The sequence below is a fragment of the Pteropus medius genome, unplaced genomic scaffold (assembly GCF_902729225.1).
Source record: "Pteropus medius unplaced genomic scaffold, Ma_sr-lr_union100, whole genome shotgun sequence".
Classification (NCBI taxonomy): domain Eukaryota; kingdom Metazoa; phylum Chordata; class Mammalia; order Chiroptera; family Pteropodidae; genus Pteropus; species Pteropus medius.
The window spans coordinates 18,444,352-18,457,235 of NW_024342473.1; the positions used below are offsets into that span (position 1 = coordinate 18,444,352).

The 12,884-nt window shown below is 39.6% G+C and overlaps 1 protein-coding gene across 2 annotated transcripts in view; it reads right to left on the minus strand.

Moving 5' to 3' along the window:
* AQP9 (aquaporin 9) overlaps positions 1-12,884 on the minus strand; it is a 35,416-nt gene that overhangs the window by 12,071 nt on the left and 10,461 nt on the right. For both annotated transcript variants that reach the window (XM_039865479.1, XM_039865480.1), the window contains exon 2: positions 2,158-2,284. In XM_039865479.1, the coding sequence (XP_039721413.1) occupies positions 2,158-2,284 (127 nt within the window). The remainder of the gene's footprint in view (positions 1-2,157; positions 2,285-12,884) is intronic.

The window sequence follows — 12,884 nt, forward strand, 5'->3', positions numbered from 1 at the left end:
TCACCTTACCAGTCTGTGACCACACAATAGGATCTCATTTATGTGTGTGCCCAATATACATTGGTTATTTTTGGAATCTTCAAAGAGGGCCTCACAGGTGCCCACAAACCATTATGTTAGCTGTAGCCACCATGAGACAGTCACCTCCCTCACACAATCTTCCTCTCCTGTTCCTGCGGCTGTTGAAGCCAATACTGAGTCTGCATGGATGTCATTGATGGGCCAATGTGTTGTCTGTGCACATTTCCAGAGCCACCAGCCCAGAAGCCTGAACAGTGCTGGGTTCCAAAAAGAGAGAGAGGGAAATAAGTTCCCTTTCCAACTCAGTACTACTTTTTATGAGCCAGGCTCAGAGGCTGCTCTGCTTGAATTTTGGGATATCTCTCATAAAAAATTTGGCCAGCTCCTAACCCTTACCTAGAAATGATTCTAGTGAAAAGAGTCCCATCAGTTCTGGCCTTCACCCCTCTAAGTGCAGGGGCTTAACCCTAGTTCAGGGGCCAGATGGGAAGATTCCATACTAATTTCACTTCCTTTTCTCCTTCCTGCTGGTTCCTACCCTTTTTCCTCCTATGGTCACTACCAGAATTCTCAAGTATATCAGTGGCTGCAAAAAGATGTGGACAGCGGTGGTGGTAAAGGGTGTTAGTTACACGGGTCGCATCTGAGACCAATTAATCCTAAAGTAAACATTTGATGATATTCGATTCAGGGTGTTATATAAGCAAAACACTCCAAAACCAAATCCCACATTTCCACCTAAACAAAGCAAACAAAACAAAACAAAACAAAACAAAACAAACTAGCTGAGAACGTGCCCACATTTATATAGCAGTTTGTAGAAACTCCACTTGTGTGAATGTACGGGGTGGCGGTGGAATATCCTGTATGCTTCTAATTCATCTGTGTCTGGTGTTGAGGCCTGCACTGTAATTAAGCCTTGGCAAATTCAGGGTGATTCCCTGCTCATTCTTGTGCCTTAGGTAAGCAGCACAGTACTGGGATCACAGCAAAGGCTTGGCAGGAGTTTGAAAAGAAACACTGCTCATCCCAAACAAATTACATATACAGGAATGTGTAACCTGGATTGCCCCAGGATCTGAGTCTGACTGTGCTATTAAAAAGGTGCCAGACAGCAAATGACTGTTCTAGGTTCCCAGCCCAAGGAACCTCCCAGAGAGTCTAAGCCGTCATTCTTCTGTGCTCCAATGACAGCACTTGTCACCAGACCAGCTGGCTTAACTGCAGGCCCTGCCTGTAATGCCTTTCCTGTAATAGGCCATTGGAAATGTTGTATAATAATAGGGACACGAGATTCGCTGTCATGTAGACTTGGGTCAAATCTTTAGTCTGCCTCTTTACCAGCTATGGGACTTGCAGAATTAACTTAATCCCTCAGAACTGGAGTTTTCTCTGTAGAATGGAGACACTAGCACTCATCACGGTCCTGCTAGAGAGAGAGGAGCTAAAGTACGTACAGCAGCCAGCACAATGCCCGGCATACAGAGGTTCCCAATCCTCCCTTATCACCAGCAATCTTAGTGCTCTGAGCACCCAGACCAGGCTGCTGAAAGATTCCAGGAGCCTTTGGGAACTGGATCGTTTTCATAGTCCCTTCCTAAGTTCCCAGGCTACATTAAACAGCATTTCATTTTGCTTCTTAAAACTTGGAAATGGCTTCTAATCAGCCCACCACTCAGGGCAGAATTAAACCAAGACCTTCTGGATCATGCTTGCACTTCTGTGAAAGCACCAGCCATTTCGTAAGTGACTTAGACTCTCTCTGACCGCTATGGATCAAGGTCCAGGACTTGCCTCTCTGTTGGAGTGGCAGTCTTCACTGGGCTACTCACAGGGTACCTGGGAAATGGTTACAAGCAAGTAAAAAATTGTATCGACAGATGAAGAATATGATTCAGTGGCCAGATTTAAGCATCAGTCAGTTCTGAGTTCTAAGTCCTATCTCTGTCTCTTGCTAAATGTTGCCTTGGCACAAGTCACTTGCCATTTGCTAGCTATTTTAATGTCATCATCTCTAAAAATAGAATCAAATACATATTCTTGCAGGATCTAAACAAATGAAGGTGTATAAAGCACCCAGGACTGTGCTAGCACATTGAAATGCTTAATAGTAGCTGTTATATTTCTATTACTTACCAGAGACACCTCCAGTCGCATAGATAGCCATTACGACTGACATTGCAAATCCAACATTCGTAGTGACGATTCCTCCAAAATGTCCTCGACTGAGGACAGCTTGGGCAACAGAGCCACATCCAAGGACCTGGAATGAGAAGAAACTCAACAAGTAAGTGAACATGGCCACTGTCAATGATGGAAATCACAGTAACAAGAAGCACCTATCAAGCAAACTCATGGATTGGGCTGCCACAGGATTCATACAAATCAAATTATAATGCTCCAGCTATGCACAGGTCGCCAGGAGCAAGAGCCAAATCAATAGCACATAACACATAACCTGCGCAGATAGCAAAATGGGGGTCCTGGGCGATATCTGGTTGACACACATTGGGCTTGCACAGTATTGAAATTTTGCCTACATTTATAAATCAGATAATTTCACACAATGATCCAGATTTCTGACTTATGTTTTAAATTAAACTTTTAATTTTGAGATAATTGTAGATTCACATGAGATTGTAAGAAATAAAACAGAAAGATCCCATGTACCTTTTACCCATAGATTCCTTTTAATCTATTAGATCTGTCAACCCACAAGGAGGAATTTCCTGGAACAGAGTAGCAGTTGGCTGCTCCCTTTAAACAGAGCTTGTGCTCTCTCAATTGGCTCACTTCATTTGCTTCACTTTGCTCATTTAGGTCTCCGTCCTGGCTCCTGTAGGTATTTGAGTTTTCGATCCCTGCTCTAGAGGCTCCCAGTATAAGCCATATCAGGCTCACAAACAATCATATATGCACATCCAACACGTAGGAAGGTCATTTGTACCAGATACAAGGCCATTAGCAAGAAAACAAAGGAAATTTGTGGGGGGATTGAACTGCAATCAAGACGTTCTCCCTCGTCTCCATATCTTTTCTCCCTGATGAGGCTGTAGTTTCCTAGAGAGCAGAGGCTGCCATACTTACAGCTTTGTGCATTCCCTGTGGCACCAGGCACAATGCTGTAAGTACTTGGCAAACAGGTATAAAATGAAGATGAAGTACAACAGTGAGTCTTTGACAGTCTTCAGCTGGTAGAAGATATTTTGGAGAATGAAATCAGTATTCAGAAGGGTTTTGAATATATTATGATACATCCACTCAGCAGAATACTGTTCAGTCATAAAATAGAATGAGGGAGATCTGTGTGGACCAATGTGAAAAGATCCTCAAAGTATATTATTTAATTTGAAAACAAGATTCAGAGCAGTGTTAAAGCACATTGCCAATTGTATTAAGAATTGCACATGGGCTATCTCCACGAATATCCAAGCAGCAGGAAATTGGGTTGGATCCTGTGGGAGGAAAGTAAATGACTGGGTAGGTGTTGGAAGAAAGCGTTTCATTGTATATCCTTTTTCTTTTTACCACGTGTCTTAGTATATTTGGGCTGCTATAACAAAATACCATAGACTGAGTAGCTTATAAACAACAGAAATTTATTTCTCACAGTTTTGGAGGCGGAAATCCAGATCGGAGTGCCAGCATGATGGGGTGAGGATCTTCTTCCAGGCTGCAGACTTCTCACTGTGTTCTCACATAGTCAGAGGCAAGTTAGCTCTCTGAGATATCTTTTATAAGGGCACTAACCCCACTCATGAGGGCTCTGCCTTCATGACCTAAGTGACTCCCAAAGGCCCCACCTTCTAATACCTTGGGCATTAGGTTTTCAACAAATGAAGTTGGGATGGGGAGGGAGAACACATCTAGTCCACAGCACCATGTATTTCCTAATGTTTAAAAAGTGTGTCCTATAACAACCAATTAACAACCAATTAAAACCTTTTAATCATGGTCCATTAAAAAAACATTTGGTAAGAAACTGAGGCATATAAACAATAGAATATTATTCAGCCATAAAAAAGAATGAAACATTGCCTTTTACAATGACCTGGATGAACCTCGAGGGCATTATCCTAAGTGAGACAAATTAGAAAACGAAAAATACTGTATGATCTCACTTATATATCGAATCTAAAGAAAAAAACAAGCTCATAGATACAGAGAACAGATTGGTGGTTGCCAGAGGTAAGGCATGGGCAAAATAGGTGAAGGTAGTCAAGAGGTACAAATTTCCAGTTACAAAGTAAGTAAGCCCCGAGGATGTAATGTATGGCATGGCGGCTATAGTTAATAACACTGTATTGCATATTTGAAAGTTGTCAAGAGAGTAAATCTTAAAAGTTCTCATCGCAAGAAAAAAAAAAATTCTGTAACTATGTACAGTGATGGATGTTAACTAGACTTACTATGATTTCACAGTATATACAAATATCAAATGGTGTTGTACGATTGAAACTAATGTAATGTTGTATGTCAATTTTGATGAAAAAAACAATTTAGTGAGGGAGGATTATTGGGAAATATGGTACAGTGACATACAAATTTGGTAGGAAAACAACACAGCAAATGACCATCAGATATTCTCGCATTGTGGTTTAAAGAGCCATTGTAGTCCTGGAGGAATAAGTTTTGAACTATAGGATCATTGGATCATTGTTCTTATATGTTGAATTGGCCAAATTTTTTCTGGAATATAGTCAAGTTTGGGTTTTATAACTAAAGAAGAGCAACCAACTTGAAGGAGGGCTCAGCATCAAGTAATAAATATTATTTAAGAAACAGATGAAGAAAAGTTTCAGAAACAAATATATGTAAAGAAAAAGAGATTGAGAATGTGAAGGCTTCTTATCAGAAAGATAATAAAAAGAGATCGTTGTCTCATTACAAAAGACTGAGAAGGGAAGTCCAAAACTGATATATACAATTTCCCGATAGTGATCAATTAATTCTAAAGAGGTTGCCCAGGGCTCATTTGTGAGGTCTTCACAGAAATACAATTTATAAAAAAGGATATGTAATACATGTCAAACATTTTGGTTTACATCTTTTCTTTCCTGTAACTTCTGTCCACTAGTTCCTGGCTCACTCTTAGGACCATGAAGAAGAAGCTTCTCTCACATACCAAGCATTCTAATAAGTGGAGGGGGTATAGGGTTCTCTGAATTCTTTTCTCCTGGATGTGTTGAGGTGATTAAATAACCAGATTCCAAGTGTTAATTCCAGGTATGATTCTTCATATCTACGTAAATGAACATGTTATTTCTCAGTCTCAGCTTGTTCATCTGTTAAAGAAGACTAATAATATCTGCTAAGCTTGTTTCATAGGATTGTTCAGTAAAGGTTCAAATGGATAACATTACAAAAAGGGCTTTTTAAAACACAAAGGGCAATAATAAGTGCAGAATATTATTGCTTTTAATATCAACTTAAAAAAGAAAACCTCAATTCAGTTAGACCTCAATTCAATAAGCTAAGACAAAAGGACTCATGAACTTAACCACTAACTAATGCCTGACAACAGAAGCAGGGGAGAAAACATAGATATTAGAAATAGTTGTTGTTTCATTCCTAGACATAGGATCAAAATTTGCAGGGAGAGGGGAAGTGGGAAGCTGACAAGACTTTTAAATTGTTTTGCTAATTGTGATTACTCTCCAAAGATGAGTCATTTCATAGTTGGCGAGGTTTTATGCTTTTGGTAGGAAAGCAACATTAGAAAAGAGGAGAGAGTAAATACTGTGGTTATTATCAGGTTCCACCGCTAACAGGAGGGGCGGGCGGGGTGGAGGGGGGATTTTTCAATGGAAAAGGAAGAAAGAAAGACATTTGAAAGGCAGAATTTCTATGAAGGACTGATTGGTGAGCAAGATACCTCCAGTTGTTCCCAATCACTCAGGCCAAACATTCTGGAATCCACTGGTGTCTCTTCCTCTTCTCTCCCTTGGCTACCTATAGCCAATCATTCCCAAATCTTCTGAGCCTTCTTCTGCAGCCTCCAACCAGTGCCCTCACTTCTAGTGTCTCCCTACTCAGTGCCAGATGAGGAATGACTCATATACCCCGCTTCCCACCCCCACCGCCACAGTTGCTCAGCAAGTGCCAGCACAAACCCCTCAGCCCCATCGGTACTTAGGGCTCTCCAGTGCCTTGCCTCATGATCACCAGCCACTTTCTGCCTAGTGTTCTTCAGCATAAATCTGTATCAGCCAGGCTGGCATCCTAGTCACTCTGAGTGCTTTGAGCTTATAACACTCATTCCCACTTCTGCACACCTGCTCATTGTATACCTTCCAGCAGGATCTCCTTTCCCTGCACCTTCCCCAACCAAACACAATCTATTCATAACACTAAGCTAAAGTCCTACCTTTTTGTGGAATTTTCTCTGATAACTTAAGGCCTCAAGGGCTCTTATGCTTCTTCTATCATGTCTTTATAATGTCATTTTATTACAATCCATCTTGCCTTGTGGCACCCATCAAGACTATAATGCCCACCAGGGCAGCTCAGGTTTCTTTATATTCCATGCTCAAACAACATTTGATGAAAGATATTAAAATATCTAAACACAAGCAGGAAAAACCCATGTGTAAATGCCTTTTCAAGAGAAAAAGTTGGTCTGGGGGTAGAATATGAAAATCGAGAGGTATATTTTCTAAGAACTATCAGTTGAGACTGCTGGGAAGTTCCCAACTTAGCCATGACCCTTATGACAAATTAATTACTGGACACAATGTAAAATCTAATGTGATAAAGTGATTATTGCAAACCAGAATGCTGTGGATAGTGAGAGAAGAATAAGCCCACAGATTTTATTTCATTTGACCTTTCTCAGATCTCTTGCACATCTATTACCTCCTTTAAAGTGTAGACCAAGATGTTCCTAGCACAGTACACAGTATATAACAGACAATAAATATTGGTTCAGTGAGTATGTAAAAACTGAACCCTTCAGAAAAGAAGTAGTTAATGAAGGTTAGGAATTCCTTAAAAAAATATTTGCAGGTGCATGCACCTGGGGCCAAGGATCACCGGGGAACCTCACAATTATTGCAAGAGATGTGATTCTTTGTGCACATCAAACATTACCCAAAGAAGGAAAAAATTAACATGCTTTGTGTCTACCTTTTATGGTTCAGTATTTTCAGAATTAAGAAAATAATTCCTATCCTATAGAGGTGATTTTTGTTTGTTTGTTTGTCCGTTTAGGAGCCACCTTGTAGGTCCTGATCATCATGCCAAGACAAGTATGGTTATTCTGGTGACAACAAATGTCACTCTGGTTCAAAAAAATACCCCAAAACTTGTGCTTTTTCACCAAGGCTTCTCATGACCTAGAGAAAAATTCTTTTCAGCCCCATTTCCCTTCTTTTCTCAGAGACCAATGTGACACACTGGTGATTTCAAGTGCAGCTTTTTCAGTTTATGGAAAACCTGTATATTAATTTCTATCTGCTTTATTTCCAGCTCCCCTTGCACAGACAACTTCTGCTAGATGACCAAGCGCTCTCCGGGGAAAACCAGAACTAAGGCAAAGTTAAACCCTTTCCACTCTTGTTCTTCCTTGTCGTCTCCTTTCCTCATACTGTCTCCCCACTTTGTAGTCATCAGCAGAAGGCACACTCATTTCCCCAGTGCTGACTAGTCCTAGTGCCTGCCTAGTACTGGGATGAATGGGCTGAGATAATGGTGGGATGGGCCTTTTCTACACATATGAACCACACCCATGAGCCACAAAGATTTCTTGTTGCACCGGCCAGCATTTGGGGGAACTTATTAGAATTCATAGCTATTCTCAACACCAAGACCCAAGAAGACAAGAAATTCCCCTAGCTCTGCCTGCCCCTTTAGTAATTTCTGAACCAGAGTTCATTCTAAAATGCCCAATACCTCCAAAGTTCACCCAGCTAGAATTTTTTTATGATTGTTCTTTTAAAAACTTTTCTAGGATGTTTGTGTCCTCCCTTTAATTCAGAACTGTCAGTTTGGTGCACGTTGGCAGCAACAACGCAGCCCAAGAATGTAAGCCACATATGACTCTTCACCTTGTACATTGCTGCAGGTCTTCCTGGAAATAGGTAAGGAATATATTTTAAGTGAAAAATATACTTCAGTAGATAATTTGTTATTAAATGATGCAAACGCATAAGACAGAAATCAGCATTAAAAAAGAACCACTTGTATTTTAAAAATTGCTTTGTGTATGTGTGTCAGATATGTATATACACACAAACATACACACATGTTTGTTATAAACACTCTCATTCAGTCCCTATGATAACGTGAGGGGGAATAAAAGTCTGCTTTTTTCATCTAAAGAAACCTGGGGACAAAGAAATTAAGTCATTTGCCTGAGAATATACAACTAGTGAAATGATCTTGTTGAACGCAAAATTAACATTAGTGTCCAAAGTATGTGTCCCTTCACTTACACTAAAATGCCCTTAACTGTACCTGAGCCAAATAAGTAGTTTGTCCAGATCTGTGCTTTGGGAGTCTGTCTTTCAAAAAATCAAATCATGGTAAACTAAGGTCCCCACCCAAAGCTACAAGTACCTCTGATGGGATCTGGCACACACTCAGCCATTCGTTCCTTTCCTCCATATATATGTACATTTGAAAATTCTAAGTGCCCAGCATGGTGCCTGCTGGCTAGCAAGGATGCAAAAAAAATCAGAAGTGGATACTCTGAGAGCTCACAGACCAGTAGAAGAGGTAAGATAGCTGAGAACTGTAAAAATCCTAAGTAAAAGTATAGATGAAGTGTGGTACTGTTATTTAATGTAATAAACTTGTTAATGAATGGCTTAAGCATTTATCCCTAGGGAAAGTGTGCACGGAGATGCAGTTTTATAATTCAGCCTTACTGACTAAATGATGATTATTTTGACATTTAGGTTTCCCCAAATTCTTGACTCATTTGATTGATTAACACTCCAAATTACTGAATCTCCTGACATAATACTATTAAATCTGAGAAATATTAATATATACACATGAATGTTCCACAGATTATCCTCATGAGAAACTTGATTAAGATTATATGAGATCAAGATTTCTCTTCTGATATTGCCTGAAATAAAAATGGTTTTCACACTATTGCCTCAACCAATTTTGCCAGGTGGTAGAATGGGAGGACCACGATTTCGTATCAGGAATTTGACCTCCAATAGCCAGGCTGCTTATAAACAAATGATATTGAACAGAAAGAAGGCTTACGCCCTTGCGATCTCTCAACTTGCCCTTTTCTGGTGGAATATTTTCTTTTTGTAGAATGTGGTTAAGGACACCATTAGAGCAGAGTCACAAACTTGTGATCCATGGCTGAAGACGGCTTGTGAGTAGAATTGATCCACAGATGTGTTTTGTTTGGTTCACATGGTGATTTTTAAAGAAATTATTAGCAGTATTTAAAAATAGAAAAATTCCATATAGAACTCTTGATTTCTGACCATTCTTGAAAAACTGGAAAACCTGATAAAGATTTACCCCATTTCTGCTCAGCTACAGCAGAGAGGATCTGAGTGGCAGAAGCCCACTGAGACAGGGCATATACTGTCTACTTCCTTCTTAACCCTACCATGTCCATTTTGCTCATATTGTTACAGAAAGTGGGAGCTGCTAGGGGTACAAACAGTACAAACAGTTACATTTGTTGAGCAAAAGCCAAGTAGGACAAGGTGCAAAAGAGCTTTGCAGTGAGCTCTTGCATGTAGCAAGCACATTTACAGAAGCAGAACAAAAAAGCTGATTAGCTTTTAATGAAAATCCTGAAATTTCCTCTTCAATATAAGCTAAGCACTTTCCATACATTAACCGGTTAGTCCTCACAATGACCCTGAGTAATGTCTTCTTATTATCTCTGTTTTACAAATAAGGAAATGAAGCCTAAAAAGATTAAGAAGTCAAGAGAATTTCTAATGTTCACACAGGTAGTAAGTGAAAAGGCCCAGGTGTGACTGTATATAATTTTGACCTCTGGATGAGGGAATGATCAAACATTTACAGCATGTATGCAGTGAGCCAGGCACTCTCATATACATTACTTCCATTATTCCTCCCAAAACTTAATTCTCATTTAAAAAGTGGAAGACTGGATGACTTGACAAAATTCATCTAGCTGATAAGTGGTAGAATCCAATTCTGGGGCCAGGTTCTGTGATTCCCAGCCTTGTGTTTCTCCTGTGGCAACTGCTGCTTCTCAGTGAGTCTACTCGCTCCCTTTATGAGGACAGAATGCATATATGATGCATGGCTTTCCAGTCAGTTTTCCAATTAAAAAATAAAACTTTCTTAGTTATAACAAAAATAGTCACAAAGAACCAAGACTGAACCCTGGATATTCTGTTTAAAAACAAAGTATTTGGTGGCATGTAGCCTGCGAGAATATCGGGATGAGATCAATCATCTCTCAGGGACCAGCTGTACTTGGAAAGAGATGACATTAGGGCAGGCTCATAAAAAGAGAGGAATCAGATTTGAGAAGCAGGTGAATGGGCAAACGGCCAATCTCAGTGCTCTCTGAGTAGAAAAGAATACCAAGGAGCAACTTGGAACTCCAGAAATGAAAGGTGATTAAACTTCATTATTCTATTAGGTTGAAAAGAACAATGCTCTCCTTTTCTGATCTACACCAGGCATTCACATCTCTCAACTCATCCCAAATAATGCTATTGGACAAGAACTTGATCATGATCCCAGAACTAGAATAAGGACCCAATTAAGTACTTACTTATTAAGGTGTGCATGTCCTTATTAGGATGACCATGGGTCTGAGTGTGCTGTGTGTGGATGGGGTGTTGACAGTTCTTTTTTATTTAGGGTGGCCCAACAATGTCAAGTATATCGCGGGTCACTCTCAATCTGGAAGACTCCTAAAGATGGAGGAGTTCCAGGGGTTGGTTTGTTTTAGGTTCATCCTAGGCCCTGCAATTCCCAAAGTATATTCCACAGATCATCAGTTCCATAAGATGCTCCTCAAAAAAAAAGGAATCAGTGATCAAGTATGTGTGGGGGCAGCTATATATTCTATTCCCCTGTTAGATATTTACAGTGAACATTAAAGGCTCTGATAATTCCTGCAGTTGAGAAAAACTACTAAACTTGGTTAAGCATGTTTGGGAAGCAGAGCATATTTTCATTCACTTAATTCTTATCTGAATTTCATGAAACTAGTGTTCTTCAGAACACATTTTGAGCAACTCCTTGAAACAATTGAAGGAACAAACTCTGCTGAGTGAGCTTTTTTGTGGGGAACAGGGGAGTGAAGAAAATGTACATGCACATGTAAAATTTTTTCAATTACAAAGGGTATACAATAAAATATAAAAAATCCATCTATTACCCACCCCAGATTTCATATTTTATTCTCCACAGGTAACTAACATGAATGCTTTCTGGTATATTCTGTCAAAAATGTGTGTTTGATAAAGAGATTTTTAAAAATGTGTGTGCATGTGTATGTGTACAAATGGGAGAATTTTATAAATACCATTTTCTGCCTGCTATTTCAATTTGATAGTTTAGAGTCTTTATATATAAGCATATAAAGATTGGCTTCATTATATTTAATAGCTATATATGAGTTCATTGCAACTTCTTTAACTACTCCCCTATAGACAGAGACATAGATTTTGAGAACATTTTCTCCTAAGAAAGTGTAAACTTTCAGACAGAGTCTAAGGCATGTGGGCTTATTCTAGTTCGAGAGGAATTAAGCCCTTGGGTCCTTTTGGTCTTGATTGGCCTTCCTGGGTCTGTGTATTAGCATGACCAGCCAATCTATCAAGATGGAGAAGTGGGGGAGGGGACACATTTTGCTGGCATATGACGTAGCAATCCTATCTCGTACATGAATAAAGTTCCCACTAGATGAAGGAAGTAACCTTCACTGCTGGGCTGCTTAGCATTTTGATCCGTTTTATTTATCTCACTTTTATGAGGCTTGTCTTCCTCACAGTCCTTCACTTTATGCCATATCTTCATCATAAGGCTGATGAGTAGAGAGAGTATCTAACTTCTGCTCTCATTCCTATGTTCTCCTTTCTTGTCAAATAATGAGAACATGTTGCAATGCCCTGTGTCATTAAAGAAAAACAAACCAAAACCACTTCTGGAAAGTAGAAAACAAAAGTACTTCCCCTTTGAAAGTGAATTAAAATAGCAAGTTTTCTAGGTCGAAATTAAAACCCAGGGGTCAAAAGCAGAGTTCTGTTTGGCAGAATCAAGTTTGGTTTTAGGAGTCTGCAGCCCTTGGATAAAGTGACCCAGAACAGACGTTTTCCCCAGGTCCTTTGGAACTCTGAAGTTTTCCAGACTAGTCTGACTCTTCATGTTCACCACTAATAAGGGGAAGCCTACAGGAAAATCCTCCTGCAGCTGATACTGACTCAGGGTCTAAGGACTTGAGAAGCAGCCTATTTAGAGAAAGCATGGGGTTTCCTAGTCATTCTTGGTCACATGCCTCATGTCGGACAAAGGGAGCAGACAGCCACTCTTTCTCTTTTGGGAAAGTGCTCTTCAACAAAGTATCCACATTCAATTTTCTTTTTACAGTTTTCCACTTAACGATAATCATTTCTGGTTGTGACAGTACCTGGATAACCTAGCAGAAGCAAGCCTGTTCTGGAAGACCAATGCTCAGGCCATATGGAATTCCCATAGAGAAAAATAAACCTTCCCGAAGAGTTTACAATACAAATTTACAAAACTCTAAAGGAAATGATCCATTGTGGATGAGAGTCAGTAGATAAAATAAGCAGGATAATTAGCTTCCTACAGCTTAAGATGATAGAACAGTTATAAAATACCATAAATATATTAAGCTTTAGTGAGTTAAAAAGATAAAAGAAATAAACACATAA